This window comes from Gadus macrocephalus, chromosome 3, assembly GCF_031168955.1.
Source record: "Gadus macrocephalus chromosome 3, ASM3116895v1".
Taxonomy (NCBI): Eukaryota; Metazoa; Chordata; class Actinopteri; order Gadiformes; family Gadidae; genus Gadus; species Gadus macrocephalus.
This window is the reverse complement of record NC_082384.1, coordinates 24367342-24384841: the sequence shown is the minus strand read 5'-3', so window position 1 is coordinate 24384841 and position 17500 is coordinate 24367342. Positions and strand designations below refer to the sequence as shown.

The following is a 17500-nucleotide window of genomic DNA, read 5'->3' as shown; positions in this document are numbered from 1 at the left end:
TATTCCATTCCATTACAACCCAACAAGTTTAAATAGACCTAAGCCCATGCAGATGGAGACATAATAAAGAGGTCAGACCAGTGTTGTGTGTGTGTGTGTGTGTGTGTGTGTGTGTGTGTGTGTGTGTGTGTGTGTGTGTGTGTGTGTGTGTGTGTGTGTGTGTGTGTGTGTGTGAAACCTTCACTTTACCTGGCCGTTGATGGTGCCCTCCTTGGCTTCGTTCATGCCGCCGTAGTTGGGCAGGACCGGGGGGACCCCGTCCTCCTGGATCAGGTTTTCTGTGTCGGATGCCTCCATCTGGTGGCAGACATTATTAACTCGTGACTTAAGCGATATAAATAAATCCCTACAGTGTTAGGCATCAAATGCATCGAAAAACAACATGGATCAGTGGAAAGTGTTTAGGAAAAACTTTACGAACTATCCAAGGGTTTTTGCTTAAAAATAATAGGCGTAAATAAATAAATACGAATGCCTTTCTGTGAGCAGCATGCCTATGACACATTAACCCCGGTTACCAAGGCTGTAAATTGTCATTCCTATTAATGATTTGAACTGTAATCCCACTTTATAGCAACAATATAATACCGGCTGACATAATATAAACGTTAGAGTTATACACTATAAAGTTATAACGTTATGAAAAATGATGACAGGAACTTACCATGTTTTAGTGGTTAGAGTTGAGACAGCTTTACCAAGAAGACAACATTAATAGCATTAAATACAGTGCATGTCTATGAGATGAACCCCGTCTGTCTGCAGTTCCCCTTTTCAAATGTCAGGTTAAAGCTTAAATACAACTAGTGAGGGAAACGAAACTAAAGAGCAGGCTTCACTTCCCCCCTGTTCTTAAAGGTACAGAGACAACATTTTGTAGGTTGATCCAATTATTTCATTGATTTAATAAAATCCACCATTCTTTTACTTGATATTTATTATCGTGATCTATGCCGATACTTATTTTTTTACTAATCTTTAATTACTTACATCTTGTATAGTTGCTTCTACGTAGCTTTTGAGGAACCAAGCCGAATAACATAACCGAATATAACTAACCTAATACCCTTGTTTTGTACAATAAGATGTAATAAAACATAAAAGTAATTCTGATTCCTACTTTAACCTATATAGGCCTGTTGAATATCAGTACCTGGGACAGAAATGAGCACACATGAATGTAGATCCTACATGAATATTGATAAGATATTTCACCACGGAAATCACAGCCCAAAAATGTGTGGTATTTTATTTTCACATTCGTTTGAGACAATGTGTAGATCAACAGAACATAACAAAAATACTTGCTGCTCAACAGATAAAAACTTCACACGTCTTTAACTCAACAAATCAATGCAATATCATACTGTAAATGTAAATAACCTCCACAATGGTCCAGTGATGCAGGACAGATTTCTACCAAGCAGTCTGGACAGAAGTATGGTGAGCTATTTACATGAGCAATGTATTCATCCTGGTTTTGAGAACATAATTAACTACAGACAACTCCATATAAGCGATGTAAACCGTCTGCATCAATGGGGTATGGTGCAACATTTACATCCAACGGGTAGAAAACAAAAACACGACATGACTCAGGTATAAAAATGAATGGACTGCAACCATGAGAATTTTCATATACGCTTTTTTTTGTACATTTCCATACAACTCACAGATACTTTTTAATTTCACATGAAAAGCTGGAATAAAAATAAGTAGTATACAGGGTATAGTGTCAGTTGAACAGAAACTTAAATAATGATGAATGCGCTGTAACCCAATCCGCTGTTACCTTCGGGATGATACCACAATCGCTCAACACACAGGGACCCACACCAACTTCCAACCCGCTCTCACACACACATTCAAACACACGTGCGCACACTCACACACCGATCCGTCAGTCTAGTCACTTCCGATGGCTGCTTTCCTCATGACTTCCTCGTCCTGCACCGAGAGCTCTGTCAGCTTTCGCCCCAGCTTCTCGTGGAGGTCCAGGTACTTCGCCACGCAGCGGTCAAGGCACACGGCTTCCCCCTTGCTCAGCTCGGCCTCCTTGTAATGGGGGGGTACACACTTCCGATGGCAGGCGTTGGTCATCCTGGACGGGGGGGGGGACAGTGAACATTTACATGAAAATTATCTGATTTTATCAAAAAACGACTGACAAACATTAATTTACACACCGACGGCGGAGTCGACCACGCAGATAGGAGGAGCGGGGATTGAACTAGCGACCTTCCGGTTACCAGTCAACCCGCTCTACGTCCTGGGATGCTACCGCCCCAGTGAGGTAAATGGCAGTGAGGTAGAAACCTCACTTGTGCACACACAGAAAATGTAAACAGTGCTGAATTAAGCGCCATTCAAACAGACACCATTTTGTGTTAACCCTTTCATGTCTGTGATCGCATTCATGAAAAGAAAAGGGAAGCAGGTCTAATTATAAGCATAAAGCTACCAATCCCATCCACATAAACAAATGAACAATGTCCCACTCTGTCTTACTACGAGGAAAGGACTAGCCTAAAATGTATTACAATAGTGAATGCTCCTTACTTCCATACTACAGTAGAGATTATCACTGTCATGATATGCTTGATTCCTTGTCAGTGTTCACTGTACGTCATTATCAATATTTTCATTATCTTAACAGAAATGGGAAGAGAATAAAAAGGATTGCGTCACACAAAAGACTGAATTGTGCAACGCAACACAATGAAGAAGCGTATGTGACATTATAAAATAAGCAGTCTTTAGAATAATAAAATTAAGGAGTCTTTAACAAGCATGTACTGTTTTACACATCTCCTTTTGAAAAGGTTTAAACATATATTTCACACGAATCCCAGAGGGCTACGAGACAATATCTGCATTCACTCAGTGCATTATGACTGACATGTCTCCTCCTATCCAATCCCCCTTCACTATGAATTCATTTTGTATAGCCCCCAAACACAGGTAGTCAAAGGGCTTGACAGGCCATATATTTACGACACCCCCTTGACCCTAGTCCCCCAGAGGGCAAGACAAAACTCCCCTAATTAATAAGGAAGAAACCTTGAGATGGAACGCGGAGTTGGGGATCCCTCCTACAGCGATGATCAGGATTGTAATGGGTGACATTGACATACATACATGCAAAACATATCAAATCGGTGATGGGGTTCTGGCCGGCATTGACATGTCACCTATCCAATCTCCCTTTACTACGTTTTATGAAGGCAGCTGCAGCCATGTCAAATGCAATGTATTTTCATTTCATTCAGCACCAACGCATTTGGTCTTGTAACTACCAGCCTTAGCTATGTTAGTAACCTTGTCCCAGAGCCTCACCGGTTGTACATGTCAGCCATCATCTCCACTTCAAGCTCCGCCGCCAGCTGCTGTGCCTTCATCGGGTCCATGTCTGCGCTTTAATTTCCTTTTCGCCTTATGCAGATGTTTAAAATTAGTATGCTCAAAAGCAAGAGAAGCGTGAAATGCTTATTGAGTAACCTTCAAACGTTAATAGAAAACACGTGCAGTTTCCAGCCGGCCAACTGAGTAGCAGACTCACTTCCGGTGTCAATAAAGTTACGTTCAAACTCACCCGGCACGAAACAAAACCTGATGACGTTACACAATGTTACACAAAAATCACACAAAGCTTTGTATTTTAAAATAAATATATTATAATATTTATAAATCCAGTACAATAACAAAAATGTTGACGCTTGGCCATCACATTTGGCAGTATAATTTGTTTTAGCCTTTACCTCAAATTCTTGAATAATTATAATCATTAAGTATTAAACCATTTTATGCGAAGAAAACCACATTGCTGCAACTTATATATATACGCGTTTTCTATGGATATGCGACTAATACGTGTCCCAAATATAAAACATCCCAACATCTGCATGTAAAGAATCAAAAATATGTACTGAAATTCAAAGGCAAATAACAACACTTTGAATAAACCATACAAGTATTCCGTCAATGAACTAAATTAACATAATGTAGTCAAAATCACACAACAATAGAGATTGATTACCCTGAGTGGAGTACATAAATTAATAAAAAAAAAAGGTATGCCTCCGTATAGCCAACATTGATATATATTCCAAACAGCTACTATCTAAATTCCCATCACATCAATCTCTTTCAGCTCTTCCTCGTCCTCATCCTGTGATGAGTCTACGATAACGCTTCCTCCAAATTCCATCGTCCCTCGGCCTTTGTCTGGGGAACACAGCAGAATATCCACCTCCATATCCTCCTCATCTTCCTCATCTTCCTGGGAATGTCTCGATCCCTCGATGTCTCGACTACTTCTGTTTTGAGGCTCAGATGTGAGAGGGCAGTAAGTTGTAGGCGCGTTGCTTTGCTGAGATGGGCGGACCCAACAAGGGGTGGAGTCCTCTACAGGGGCTTGTGGCGTCTCTGTGCTATTGGCCGAATCCGATGCTAGAGATAAGAGGTCAAAATGAGAAGCAGCATCAAAGAAGCTAGACCTCATAGTGGTTTCTTAAAGTCGCGATATACCGCATTTCAGCTAGCACCTAGCTTAAAATAACCTTGACATAGATACCAGTAGTCAAAGTTGATCGTTGTTTCAATGTTATCCGTATAATCTTTTCCTACGACGACAAATAAGAAATGCTGGCTGCACAGCCCTACACTAACACTACCACCACTTTATTAAAACAGCAATCTAGTTTCAAATGTAGCTGATTTCTATGTTTGAATAAGCATAAATTCAACAGAAACGGAATGAGAAGAAAAGGTGGACACAATCAAATAGTAAAGATTAGTAAAATAGTTATCTAAAGCAAATGCCTACCAGCCATTAAATCAATGCTTCTTTTTTAAGGGCAGATGGTAACTTTAGGAACTGTAAAAATCGACAATCTGCCACTAATGTATCTTACCTTCATCAGGCCTCTCCACCAAACGCTCCTCGCCATCAAGCAACGCCTCACCCATCTCCTCTATCTCCACCTCCCTCATCTCCTCTTCTCCTCTATGACTGTGAAACCCGATGTCCTTGCTAGAAAGGTCATCTGCTTCAACCCGACGTTCATTGTCAGACTTTTTGAGTCCCATTACAGGTTCAACTGTAGGTCTTGGCTGTATTGTTTCTGGTTTTCCGCTAGTTTTCGATGCAGCAGAATGGCCTGGATTCTTGGCAATGCATTGATCACCTACTTTGCTTTCTATTGATGAAGATTGGCAGACTATTGGGGAAGCTTTTACAACAACGTCAACTCTGTTGTAATCCTTTCCCTTTTTATCCTCAGCTTCCAGAGGTACCTGGTTACCTTTTTGACCTTGATGATTCCCTTGTTTATCCTGCGAAACTGTGACGTCCACTTTCGACTTCGGACTTTCAGTCGTGATGACCCGATTCTGGTTTTGATCAAATTTAACATAATTTACGTTTTTTGTAGGAGATATATCTGAAGAAGTTGATTCACATCTGTCCGTGTTTTCACAAGCCTTTCCATCAGAATGTACATTTTCCTCCACTTCACTGGATATCACTTTAGTTTTGGTATTTGAACCCCTGATCGTGATTTGTCTGAACTTAATGAGTTGTTTAAACTGTTTCAGAGAAACCGTCCGTTTAGCTTCTTTTGGTTTAACTGCAGGATTCACCCTTGATACAGGATTTACGGTTATCTTAGCCTCTTCAGTCTGAGTATTCTCTGAACCTGCCCTGTGCTCGTTTGGCTCAGACTCACTCGGATCATGCGGCTGGGCGCATAGCTGTTCATCAGCCACCCTAGGAGGCTCTGGGGCTGAAACAGGGTCTGAACTCGGCACATCATAATGGACCTCATCGTTCGAAATCTGAACATTACGGACATCATTCCTGCCTTTCCTACTTGGCTTTCCTTTGTTTTGTCCACATTTTTCATCGTTCGAAATCTGAACATCCTGGACGATCTCCTTGCATTTCCTTCTTAGTTTTCTTTCGTTTTGTCCACAACATTGTTCTCCGATCTCGGCCTGCGCATTCGTTTTCCTGTCGCTTTCTAAAATCTTGTCAATGGACGGGTTGGCATTGTGAGGGACAGGCATTATTTTCCGAGGTCTCCCTACCTTCCTTTTGATCACTGGGACAGTCTCCACAATCTCATCTGCCTTATCTTTGGTTGTAGAAGCACTTCTGGCACGTGGAATGCTTCTTTTCCTAGTCTCGGTTATGGTTTTGTCAGCCTTCAATTTCTCAGAGCCTTTGTCGGCACCTGTGGTGTCGAGCACCTTCTGTGGCTCTTTAAAAACAGGAGGTTCTTGCTTCAGTATCCTTCTCTTGCTCAAGACATTGTTGCCGGACAAATTCACTGAGCACACATTCAAAAAGATTTTACTAAACTCTCCAGACCCATGTCTGGTTACTTTGTACCCCGAGGTACGATCAGATGCGTCATCTGTGTGTGCTTCGCATATCCTTTTTCTCTTCGACGTCACTGGTTTGTCCCTTGTCACTTTTGCAGCCTCAACACAGAGCTTTTTAACAGGGGGCTTCCTTTTTTCCTGCTTCACTTCAGTTGACTGACGTAATGACGGCAAAAGCTCCAGGTCCTCCAAGGACTCCAGCCTTGACGGATCATCAGGTTCAGAAGGTTTAGTTTCCTGCTTGGAACCCAAGCTCAGAGGAAACTGCAGTACATGTTGTGTGCTTGATATCCAGGTTAATTCCTTAGAGGGTGGCTGGTCAGTCTGCTGACTGTCAGAGTTAACAGTATCAGGCGCGATTGATGCCACATTTAGTGTGTGAAGGTCTTTGTAATCCAGCGGCTCGGAGAGGAGAGCGCTCTGGTCAGTCGTATCTCCCTGCCCCCTGTGATTGAGCGAATGGCACTGGGCAAAACTTTCGTCAGGCAAACTGTCTTTGCTTGCAGGCTGTTCCTCAGCCAGAGAGGACTGTGCCTGAGCAATCTGGTTGGACTGGCGTTCCGTTTGGGGCCAGGTTTCTGCACAGTGCACAGACGAGGTTGATGCCGCAGCGGGAACCAAATAGGAACTGCTTCTGCTGTGCAGGACTGGGAAATGAAAAATGTAACGACAATTGAATAAGGCACTGACAAATGAAGGAATAACATTTCTAACATTTCGCTGCGTAACTGTCCCTTACACATTCTGGATTACGGCCGAGGCACTGAGCAGTCAGCCCTCCAAAGAGTTTGGCTATATCATTAAACTCCTGGACCCGAGATTAGTCTCTTAATAATGATAATTTATGATATTTCCTTGCATAACAATATGCCATGAAGTGTGACACAAAACAACACGAGAAACGAACGAACATTCCCGAAACATAGATTACCTGCGTCTTCCGACGAGGCGTCTTCCCATAGCGTCTTGTACCACTGTGAGCCGACCTCACTTGCGTCTGTGTCCACCTCTCCCTGCCTCTCTTTCCACTCCAGCGCGGGTGGGGCGCTGGGGATGGCTGCGCCGTTCGACTTAAAGCTCGACCTGTTGCCGTCCTTCTCCAGGCCAGAGGAAGGCAGTATGTTCAGGCCCATCATGATATCCTCCAGGAGCTTCTCTATGTCCTGGTCTGATTCCTCCATGGAGCCCTGGGCCTGGGACAGCAAGGCCGTCATGGAGTCATTGTTACTTGGGGTGCAGCAGGGGCTCGAGGGCGACTGGAGGTCTGTGAAGACCTCGAAGCAGGGCGGTTGTACAGTGAGGGCCAGAGACATGCAGGGGCTCTGGTGTTGTTTAGTAACTGGACTTGGTTGGGATGTCGATGCGATGGATGGCCCTTTGGTCCCCTCTGCCTTTGATCGCAGGAGTTTGGCCCTATCCTAGAGAAAGTTTATTTGATTGAAAACCCAAGTGTAGGAGCCAAAGAGGAACTAATTGATAATAATAAAAAGTTAGTTAAAAACAATCCATAATTTGTAACGATAATTGTATTATTATTAACAAGGTCTATATTAGTCAAACATGCATAATTTAGTCACGTATAAATGAGGAAAACATGTCTATATTTTGTTTTACGTCACTGTTTGGTATTAACTAGGAATGGACGTAACTTTGGTTAGTTGGAGTCAGATGCTGTACGAAGCAACACTGTTTTTTGGTTGTATGATCATTTTGTGTTTTCTAATTAAAAATAAAGTTATCTTGTCTCGTCGCTCGCGTTACGAATGCTGTGTGAGACTTAGTCCAACAAGCGGTACACATACGGGAAAGAGGAATTAAACTAGGAAGAATTAGGAAGTGCCACGACACCAAGGGAACCAAAAAGAGCAGCTATATATACAAGCAGCATCGGACGGGGTCATCAAGCCATCAGAACTTTCGCTTTTGAAACAAAATTCTTCAAATGTGAGTTTAAGTTTCATAATTGTACAAAATAAAAACCAGCTTCGTGTACCTTCTCAAGGGCAGCGAGAAACAACTTGGAAACAAAAGTCTTTCAAAAACGGGCAGCAGATTTACAAATCAAGTGCGAGTTTAAAGGGGACCTATTATGCTTTTTCGACTTTTATGACCTATAAACGTTGTTATAATGATTGATAGTCATGTTTAACGATACACAAAAAACAATGTAGATTTTCGGGAAACTCTTCCTCTCATCTGGGCGCTTTCAGCATTCTCTGTCAACACTCGGTTTCGTCCTTCTCCGCCCCCTCGCCCCCTCCTGCCAACCCAACTCCGTTGTGATTGGTTACCTTCCTTGAAGCGCGCGCCGGCAGATTTGACCAGGCATATGGGGGCCCGGCAGTAGTGCCTCTACGTAGATGATTTCCCGGAAATGTGAACAAGTGAATCGCAAACGTTGTCCCGAGTGTTTAGCGCTCTGCACAGCCACCTCAGACTGTCAGCAAGGAATACGTTGAAATGCATGTACGTCATTATTTGACACTTTAGTATGGTTAAACATGGCTATCAATCATTATAACAACGTTTATAGGTCATAAAAGTCGAAAAAGCATAATAGGTCATAATAAGTTGCAGACTTGTACAAAATAAAAGCGCGTTACGTACCTTCTTAAGGGCAGTGACCATCACCTGACTTCTCCCCAGGGTTCGCCTCTGGCCCATGTCCCGCATGTTTACCACTTCCCACGCGGCTCCTTGCTCAACCCTCCTCAGTTTGACCTGGACGGAGGCAAGGATGGATGAACTATCAGCTCTTTGATTGTAAAGTACCCCACACATGAATTAACACATCTAGTAGTAAAATATCAGCTTCTTCAAAAAGAGAAATGGAATGATATTCAGCAACGCTGCTGTGCGTAACATATCGTTAACATTTCGTTAGCCTGATAGCATAATTGCCAAAGTCCTATGTTAAGGTTCATCTTGTATTCAGCGTCCAATAGAGTACTTAGGCAGATAGTGATTATGGAATGTAAAAAGCACTCTGATTGGCTTAGGAGACAGCCAATGAGGCACAGTGAATCAGCAGCATTAGGAGAGCAGAGTTAGGATAGACATCACAACACGACCAAAATAGAATGTTGGCAATTGTGCCTTGAGGCCAAAACGGCGAAGGCAGAGGGGTGGGGCTGATTTGGCCTAAAAATAAAATCTCAGATATTTCCAAACCAAACCCGATTATTGATTTTTAATAGATAGATTAACAAAAGCAACATTTGGTTGCCACATACTTTTCTCAAACTCTAAAACACACACTTTTATTTATTTTTTTCAATAATCGATTTTCGAAAAAAAAGATTTTCGACCATAAAAAAACGATTCATCGCCCAGCGCTACGGTGGCATATCCTTCAACACAAAGAAAAGCAATTACCTTGATGGCAATCTCCCTGGTCAGAGCCGACGACCTCCTCGGGCTCCAGCACCCTCCGCCGATCCTCTCTCTCCGTTTCCTAATCTCCTTTCCTTTCGTTTGAGTCGACTGTCCTCCTGACGGCGCCTTCTTCCCCGCTTCTTCCGCTGCCGTTTCCCTGCTTCCCAACTTCCAACGGTTCCTCTTCAGAGACCCCGGTTTGGGCCGGTTGCAGTGGGACACCTCGCTGCTCACCCTGGAGTTTCTGGGGGGTTTAGTGGTGGTGGTGCTAGCGGTGGTCTTGGTTACCTCCTGTGATGACCCTGTCTCATCCGACAGGGCTGTGGGGGAACCGGGGCCGAGCTCCCCATGGAGAGAGGCGTCGTCCCGGGACAACCAAGGGGGCCACACATCGCGTGGAGCTCCGACCGTCTGTGACGCTGCGTCAACAGAACCCGTCCCCTCAATTTGAGTCTCTGCGTCCCTTCTGCACCTCGTTCCCACCTGCACCTCAGCATCGCACGTGACACGTTTCTTCCCGTCTTTCCGTTCTTCGGCAAGCTGCAAGGCTTCCCCACCGATGGCCTGCCCCGCCCCGGCCCCCCCGCCCCCCCCACTCAAATCTCCCGGTCCCTCCAGGAGGCGGTCGAATACCAGCTTGTTGGCAGCCGCCAGCACATCGTCCTGGTCTGTGGACTCGTTCACCTCCAGCTGACCGGAGTACAACAGGCCCACCAGCTTCAGGAGGGTCTCGGCGTTGACCGCCTGGAGCTTGAGTTTACGCTGCTGGCCGGCGGGGGGATGAGGAGAAGCAGAGAGTTTGAGGGACAGGCAAGGACTGAGGGCGGCCAGGAGGCAGCCATGAGCTGGGATGGAGACACCTTAGTGAGCGTAAGGAAAAGGAGAGACAAATCCAGTGATGATGTTAGATACTTTGCAATCATAGATGAATTGATAAACACTCTGATAACACATATATCTTCTTTATGGCATTTTGGACATAATTCTAACCCTCTGAACGATAAGCAACACAAATTTGGTCCTACTTTTTAGTCAAATGACTCAATACTCACTTGTCCAGAGTTCATAGGCTCTGCATAGCCACCCCCTGCCGTCCCTTCTACGCACCTATTGTACGCTGTACGTTCTGGCACTTAATGTACACACCTATTGTACGCTGTACGTTCTGCCACTTAATGTACACACCTATTGTACGTTGTACATCCTGGCACTTAATGTACACACTTAGACGTTGTACGTCCTGGCACTTAATGTACGCACTTATTGTAAGTTGTACGTCCTTGCACTTAAAATCAGTACTTAGAATTGTGTAGCATCTTATCCTAGCTACCTTTGTGGTATACGGCGAATGGGTTAACATAACAATTATTGGTTCTTGGCACTTGGTTCTTGGCACACATCCTTACTGTGCCGACATCAATGCATTATTATTCTCTTTCTTCTGCCAAATGTACTTGCATGTCACTTTGGATATAAGCATCTGCTAAATGCCCTACATGTAAATGAAACCCACTTTGTACCTTCAGTTTGTAAAAGGGTGTCACAGAAAAGCTTGTTGTGCTGCTGTCTCTGCAGTTCGAGCAGCAACCGACTCTGAAAGCCTGGTAGCCGGTAACACCTCATCACACCGGTACTACAAAACAGGAATCGATCAGAAAAATGCAAGACCATCACAGATGCAATCCAATTCTATTTTTTTTTTTTCAATTAAATGGGTCTTCATTAATTGCTCCTCAGGTGATGAACAACGTTAGATTGTTTCTGTGAGGAACATGTACATATAATGTGGATGGGACCGTTGTCATAGGTTATATTCACGTTTCAACCACTTTATTATAGAATGTATTAGGGATGGGTCAGAATATTCAATTATTCGTTCCCGAGGGTCAAAGTCGATTTTTAACATTTGGACCAATCCCAGTCAAATAAACAAGAATTAACGGACGGAACTAAAGTTGGACAGGTGTCCAAGAGCATTATCCCGCTTATTACCACGGTCACTTGCCATAGAAAATAAATTAAGACTATTCATTTTGGAGGGATTTATATTTTATCAACACGGCGGTACAACTTGTGCGCGCAGAATTAGCGCCATAAGAACATTTGTTTGACCGGTTGCCATGATTATCGTGTGGTTCATTTGAATTTGTTTGCCGATGATCCATGGCTGCCTTTGTGAATGTCGGCACACATCGAATAATCGGTTATTCGTTCATACCACTCACCGATTATTCGACCTCGACCATGAAAAATTGGAGTTATTTACATCCCTAGAATGTATATAGAAAAGTTAGGAATTGCATGTAGTAGACAAAGAAGCGTATGGAGAGCATGAACTTTACATGACCTTGGTAGTTACTCCCACTGGATGGGTCAACTACTTCAGTCGTACGTACACACACACACATCTTCATTAGTTTCAACATTAAGACTTTGAATTTGATGAAGTTAAATGTGCATAAAGTGGAGATAAACACAAGAGTCGACATTAACACTGAAGCACTACAGCATGCTAATGACTTCAATTACCGAAGCTCTAATTAGCAGCTGAATTAACACAGTTAGCACGTGGACGATTCAAAACTTAAACTTACCGTGGTTTTCTCTTGCCAGTACTAAATTTGGTAACTGTGTATTTGCAAACGCAAACAATACACCCATAGCACATATGAGACGTGCAATGCGTCAGCGACACCCGGGATGACAGAGGTAGGGCCTGAAAGCATGCATAGGAGCGTGTACCCTGGAGCAACTGATTGAGATTGACTCCTAAACAAAAAAATAAGAGGTGCAGTGCGTAAGATTTGTCTGCCTCTAGCGGCGAGTTTCCAGACTCTACACCCCCCCCCCTTCATTTCATGGGATCATCCACCAATTCAAACATATAAAGATATTCTATTTTTTTTTTACTAAGTAGTTCTGCTAGATGCCACTTAATTCCACACCTTTACATATGTGATCAAAAATGAAGTGCCGACAAAAACCTCAGAAAAATCATCCTTTATTTATATATAAAAATGTATTTAGAGTTACATATTTCAATTTGAATGTAAAATGTGCAACTTTAAAGGCCATGGTAAAGAAATTAAGGTTTATTTCAGAATCAGCTTGTGATTAGTGTTACAGTAATCGATGAATGAGAAAAGATGAATATTTATATATATTTAAGGGTTTGTTGTATTTAATTAAAATATATAAACTACAAATGCATTTTATCAAACATAAAAACGGATTGCATATGCATTCACCCAAAGCACCCAACAAAATTAAACCAAAATCAAAGTATAAAAACAATAGATAAAACAAAATTTGCAAATATTCTCTTGTATAGTATGTAGTGTTTGAATGTGCTTTATTCTAAATCCTCTTATATGCAGAATAATCAAAATAATGGTGAACGCCTACTTTTGTTGAAATAAAGTCTAATTAATGTTAATTCCCCCTCCCTGCAGGTCACCCATACTGTCATCTGCAGTTGAAGTACAATCTTAGTTCACCCTTAAAACACCAGGGGGACAATTTTGTGTGTAGAAAAGGGATTACTCTGTAGTGTTTAATTGGCATAATGAAAATAAAACGAAGAAAAAAAAATACATTATACCCCCTAGTGCTTTTTGTTTAGTTAAATTGTCCACTCAATATCTACATCTCAACACTAAGATTATGCGTTCTTCTCTAGAGAACAGGCACGGCACTAAAGAAACGCAGGCTGGCCCACGTTATGTGTAACGCGTCCTTTCCCACGTACTGCTTAAGGTGTGGTCTACCACAAGCCAAGATCCAGGAATCAAACTTGCCCTCTGGGGCAAAGGGTTCCACTGAACTCAAGCAATGTGTAATTCTATTCTCTTTTAATTTTTTTGAAGTCTATGACATTGAAAAACAGCCTTTAACAAACAGACTTGTACATTCCAATACCACGTGGAATATAGAACGGAGTTCCACACTCTCTTCCAACGAAGCAGAACATACTGATTGGTTACCCATCGACCCCTTTCGTGAACCAGGGAGGTATATCCAGTTAGCCCACGCAGACATTATGTTAAGCGTCAGTCTCGTATTTACACATTCATAATATAGATCTGCAGATAAAAAATAAATGCACTCATTGAACAATCAAATTCATTTCAACACCTCCCAAGAATCAGAAGAACAGTTCTTATGCGATATAAAATCATTAGAAATCTATCACATAGGGCAGACTTCACAAGCTAATCTAATAAGGCAGAGAATTGTGTGTCTGGCCTATGCAATCTGGTAAATTTATTTACCAGATTACCAGCACCCAGATTCCAATCTGGGCGCTGTTCCGAAGCTCCCAATATTAACAACTCTACCCCTTTGGTCTTTCATTGACAATAACATTTAGAAAATGCAGAATTCACACCCAATTCACGTTTTTCTCCCCCACAGGCATAATGAAGAGTGAGATGTCTTTCAGTGTAACTGCAACTTAAGAGTGTGGGTGTGGAGAGAAAGTCCTGTGGATATAATAGTGTAAAAACAATCGCAGCAGAAGCAGTTTTGTTTGGCAATATGTTGTTAACTGTAGTACTATGCGAAGCAAAAAGTTAAAACAACCACTGTCAAAGAAGAAGTCGAAGCATCACAGATATCTCAATACGCACACATCGGAATCGGGGGGGTAGAAATCGGTTTCACAAATCAACCTTAACAACACCAAAACTCACCACAAGCGTTTGTTATTTTTTAAAGTAATTTCTAACACCTATTTTTCAAAGTTTGCCTCGGTGCCGTTCCAAAATAGTTCCCTTTTGATGAATTTGGCAAAATGTAGTGTATGCTTGGTCGTCCTGAACTCCATAAAGCCTAGACTTCCTAAGCGTCGCTCTTGGTAGTGGGGGTGTGGATTTGCGGTCAGGTTGGGGGTAAGGTTGGGGGGGGGGGGGGGGGAGAGGAAGTTGAAGTGGTCATAATGTCATAAAGTCCACAGGGGGAAGAGTAGAGTCGCCAGCGGTCTTGAGGCCGAGCTCAATCAGTGGTTTACGTCGTCAGTCTTTCAGGTTCGACGGAGGAATGTAAACTGGGAGGATGAGGGTAGGAGGGAGACAGTGGGAGAGATGGTGCCCGGAACGGGGGTGAAGTTAAGAGGGACACCGAGAGAGACTGGTTTAGGGAGTGGTGTTCAGGTGGTGGTCTGTAGTGGTCGTGGTCGTGGTCGTGGTGATAGTAGTTGTAGTGGCTGTGGTCCCACGGTTGTTTTAGTTTAGCACGGGCAGTAAGTGGCAGGTGGCTGTCGTCTAGTGATGCACACGATCAGTTTTTCTGGAGGAAGACAAAGAAAAGATTCACGTTATTATTCAATCACGAGTTATGAAGTATTAATACAGAAATACAAAATGACTCGAATACAAACCATTTGTCTTCCAATTAACATCAAATCATAACAAGTACATTTTACAACAAGATGAAAGCTATGCGCTGAAAAGGTAGCAGGTGACAAATACAACGCACACACACACACACACACACACACACACACACACACACACACACACACACACACACACACACACACACACACACACACACACACACACACACACACACACACACACACACACACACACACACACACACACACTACTGGTTAAAGCCATGCGGCCTGTTGAGTGACAGAACTGGTGGGGGCGGGACACATACCATGCGTTCACATGCAGTGTTACAGTGGGAGGAGCCTAACCATCATAAGAATCCAGAAGAGGCAAACTGGCCTGCCTCTCCCCATACATCCCTCCCTAAGAAGAGGTGTGCGAGCAAAAAGAGAGAGTTAGTCATTTAGCGAGCGAGCGGAAAGGACAGAGAGAGCCAGAGCGCGTAGAGTCACATCAGCCCCTTTCACACACGCCCCGCAACCCTGACACGGAAAACCTTCTGTTGTTGTGTGTTGCACGTGTGAAAGGGCAACTCCGGACAAAGCCTGGGCCTAATACCCTGGGCATTGTCCGGAGTTCGTACGGGAAAAATCGGCTTTAGGAGGACAGTCGCGCAAAAAACAACCATAGGTGGGACTCTTCAGACTCCGTGGTGGGTAGTTTCAGACTGGGGGTAGGGGGGTTGGGGCTGGGAAAGGAAGGGTGACAAGGGTGAGATTAGTTTGAGGTTACGTGAGGTGTATAGCCGGGTGATGCTGCTTTAGTCCAAAGGGGGACAGGGTGAGGTTGGGGAAATCTGTTCTTCAAACATGCCTGCTCATGCAGTCTGTGTGGAGATTTATTCCATTTACTATTGTGTCACATTTTACTCTGCGTGTGTGTCTGTGTGTATATATATATATTCAATAAACTACACATATTTTTGCTTATAGGCATTTGAAAAGTGAGCATGTTTACGCATGTGTGTTTGTTTGTGCATCTGTGTTTGTGTGTGTGTGTGTCTGTCTGCGTGCGTGTATATATTCAATAAACGATACATATTTGTGTTTACGTGTGTGTTTAACCGAGCGTCTGTATGTTTGCGGAGGTGTGTGTGTGTGTGTGTGTGTGTGTGTGTGTGTGTGTGTGTGTGTGTGTGTGTGTGTGTGTGTGTGTGTGTGTGTGTGTGTGTGTGTGTGTGTGTGTGTGTGTGTGTGTGTGTGTGTGTGTGTACCTGTGCAGATTTATCAGCAGGTCCGAGTGTGTCGTCCAGGGTATTCCTTCTCCCTCTTTGGTCAATTGTGGAGTAGGCGTCTAGATGGAGAGAGAAGGCTGGTGTTTTAACATGGGAAACCAAACCTGCGGTTCCAGACCCACCACTGACAGCTTGGAGGCTTCTCGGTGAGTCTTAATGGATGGGAATACATCTCTACACAATGTGTCCATGTTGGATTTATATCCATACAACTACATGTTTAATCCATCGTCAAACCTCTCCTTACACAATTTAAATATGGGGTTTTAAAGTCTGAAACATTACAGCATGTGCATTGGCTACTTGAAATAAGATTTATCTGCCTTCAACAGCCAATGGGTAGATTTGTCTGGCATTTTGCCACTCTGAGATTGCAAACATCAGTCCAATTACTAAAGCACGGCTAATGCACATTCCTCATTCAAGAGTGAGTGAGTGAGTGAGTGTGTGTATTCACCTGGTCCCAAGTCATTCATAGGAATCATGTCTCTCTCTGGGTCCCCTTTCGCTCCTAAATTGCAGAAGAATGTGTTAATATTACCCATCAAATAAATGAAAGGCCTTTTCTGAATCAATATCTCAGACAATTGGTCTGGCTCCCAATAAGAGAACAGATTTGAACCACAACATCGCTACGTCTATGCCTTCCAAACTGAAGACGACCATTACCGTAAAGAATCAGTGTAAGGCGCTGTAACCCCACAGGAAGAACATGGTCTAAAACATCCCCGTCACAGTCTGAGCTGGTCAAATGCTGTCCCCATCCCTGTTCTAAACGCTCTTCCATTTACATTTAACATTAAGGGCGTTTAGCAGAAGCTTTGTTCAAAAGCGACTTACAATAAGTACATCTGTCAGAAGAAGGTGAAACAATATGTCGCTGTCGGTACAGTAAGGATGTTCATGGAACCACGTGCCAAGCAGTAACGATCACTAGGTTAACCCACTCCCCGTGTACAACACAGATAGGATAAGATGTCCCCCGTGTCCTTCCCTCTTCTGGTCTGCCTTCATCACAGACCCCCAGACCCAGACCCCCCCCCCCCCCCAGACACAGACCCCCCCCCCCGGGCCGTACCTTTCTCTATGAGCGGCAACGTGCTGTCCTCGT

General features: G+C 43.4%; 4 protein-coding genes across 4 annotated transcripts in view; all 4 read right to left on the bottom strand.

Moving 5' to 3' along the window:
* unc93b1 (unc-93 homolog B1, TLR signaling regulator) overlaps nt 1-823 on the bottom strand; it is a gene marked incomplete at its 3' end in the record, with an annotated part of 11177 nt that extends 10354 nt beyond the window's left edge. The window contains exons 1-2 of the mRNA XM_060047415.1: nt 665-823; nt 190-297 (exon numbers count right to left, since the gene is read on the bottom strand). Coding sequence (XP_059903398.1) covers nt 190-297; nt 665-667 — 111 coding nt within the window. The remainder of the gene's footprint in view (nt 1-189; nt 298-664) is intronic.
* A 400-nt stretch (nt 824-1223) lies between these two features.
* On the bottom strand, nt 1224-3589 carry timm10 (translocase of inner mitochondrial membrane 10 homolog (yeast)). The gene is made up of 2 exons (XM_060048235.1): nt 3337-3589; nt 1224-2101 (listed from the first exon to the last, which is right to left on the bottom strand). The coding sequence occupies exons 1-2, from the start codon at nt 3405-3407 to the stop codon at nt 1906-1908; spliced, it is 267 nt and encodes an 88-aa protein (XP_059904218.1). The 5' UTR covers nt 3408-3589; the 3' UTR covers nt 1224-1905.
* LOC132454696 (uncharacterized) lies at nt 3394-12609 on the bottom strand. The gene is made up of 7 exons (XM_060048212.1): nt 12354-12609; nt 11280-11392; nt 9760-10619; nt 8992-9105; nt 7316-7802; nt 4914-7031; nt 3394-4449 (listed from the first exon to the last, which is right to left on the bottom strand). Exons 1-7 carry the CDS (start codon nt 12425-12427, stop codon nt 4121-4123), a joined length of 4095 nt encoding a protein of 1364 aa, XP_059904195.1. The 5' UTR covers nt 12428-12609; the 3' UTR covers nt 3394-4120.
* Nucleotides 12610-12744: 135 nt separating this feature from the next.
* Nucleotides 12745-17500, bottom strand: part of ctnnd1 (catenin (cadherin-associated protein), delta 1) — a 33210-nt gene continuing 28454 nt past the window's right edge. The window contains 5 exon segments of the mRNA XM_060048219.1: nt 12745-15045; nt 15464-15518; nt 16369-16448; nt 16847-16900; nt 17468-17500. The exon segment at nt 17468-17500 is cut by the window's right edge and continues 161 nt beyond it. Coding sequence (XP_059904202.1) covers nt 14987-15045; nt 15464-15518; nt 16369-16448; nt 16847-16900; nt 17468-17500 — 281 coding nt within the window. The 3' untranslated portion in view covers nt 12745-14986.

Excerpts from the sequence above, each read along its gene's own strand:
- timm10 (XM_060048235.1), bottom strand. The coding sequence starts at position 3,407 with ATGGACCCGATGAAGGCACAGCAGCTGGCGGCGGAGCTTGAAGTGGAG. Across the intron at positions 2,102-3,336 it reads ATGGCTGACATGTACAACCG|GATGACCAACGCCTGCCATC; the intron begins GTGAGGCTCTGG and ends CCCCCCGTCCAG.
- LOC132454696 (XM_060048212.1), bottom strand. The coding sequence starts at position 12,427 with ATGTGCTATGGGTGTATTGTTTGCGTTTGCAAATACACAGTTACCAAA. Across the intron at positions 9,106-9,759 it reads CCAGGGAGATTGCCATCAAG|GTCAAACTGAGGAGGGTTGA; the intron begins GTAATTGCTTTT and ends GCCTCCGTCCAG. Across the intron at positions 4,450-4,913 it reads GGTGGAGAGGCCTGATGAAG|CATCGGATTCGGCCAATAGC; the intron begins GTAAGATACATT and ends TCTTATCTCTAG.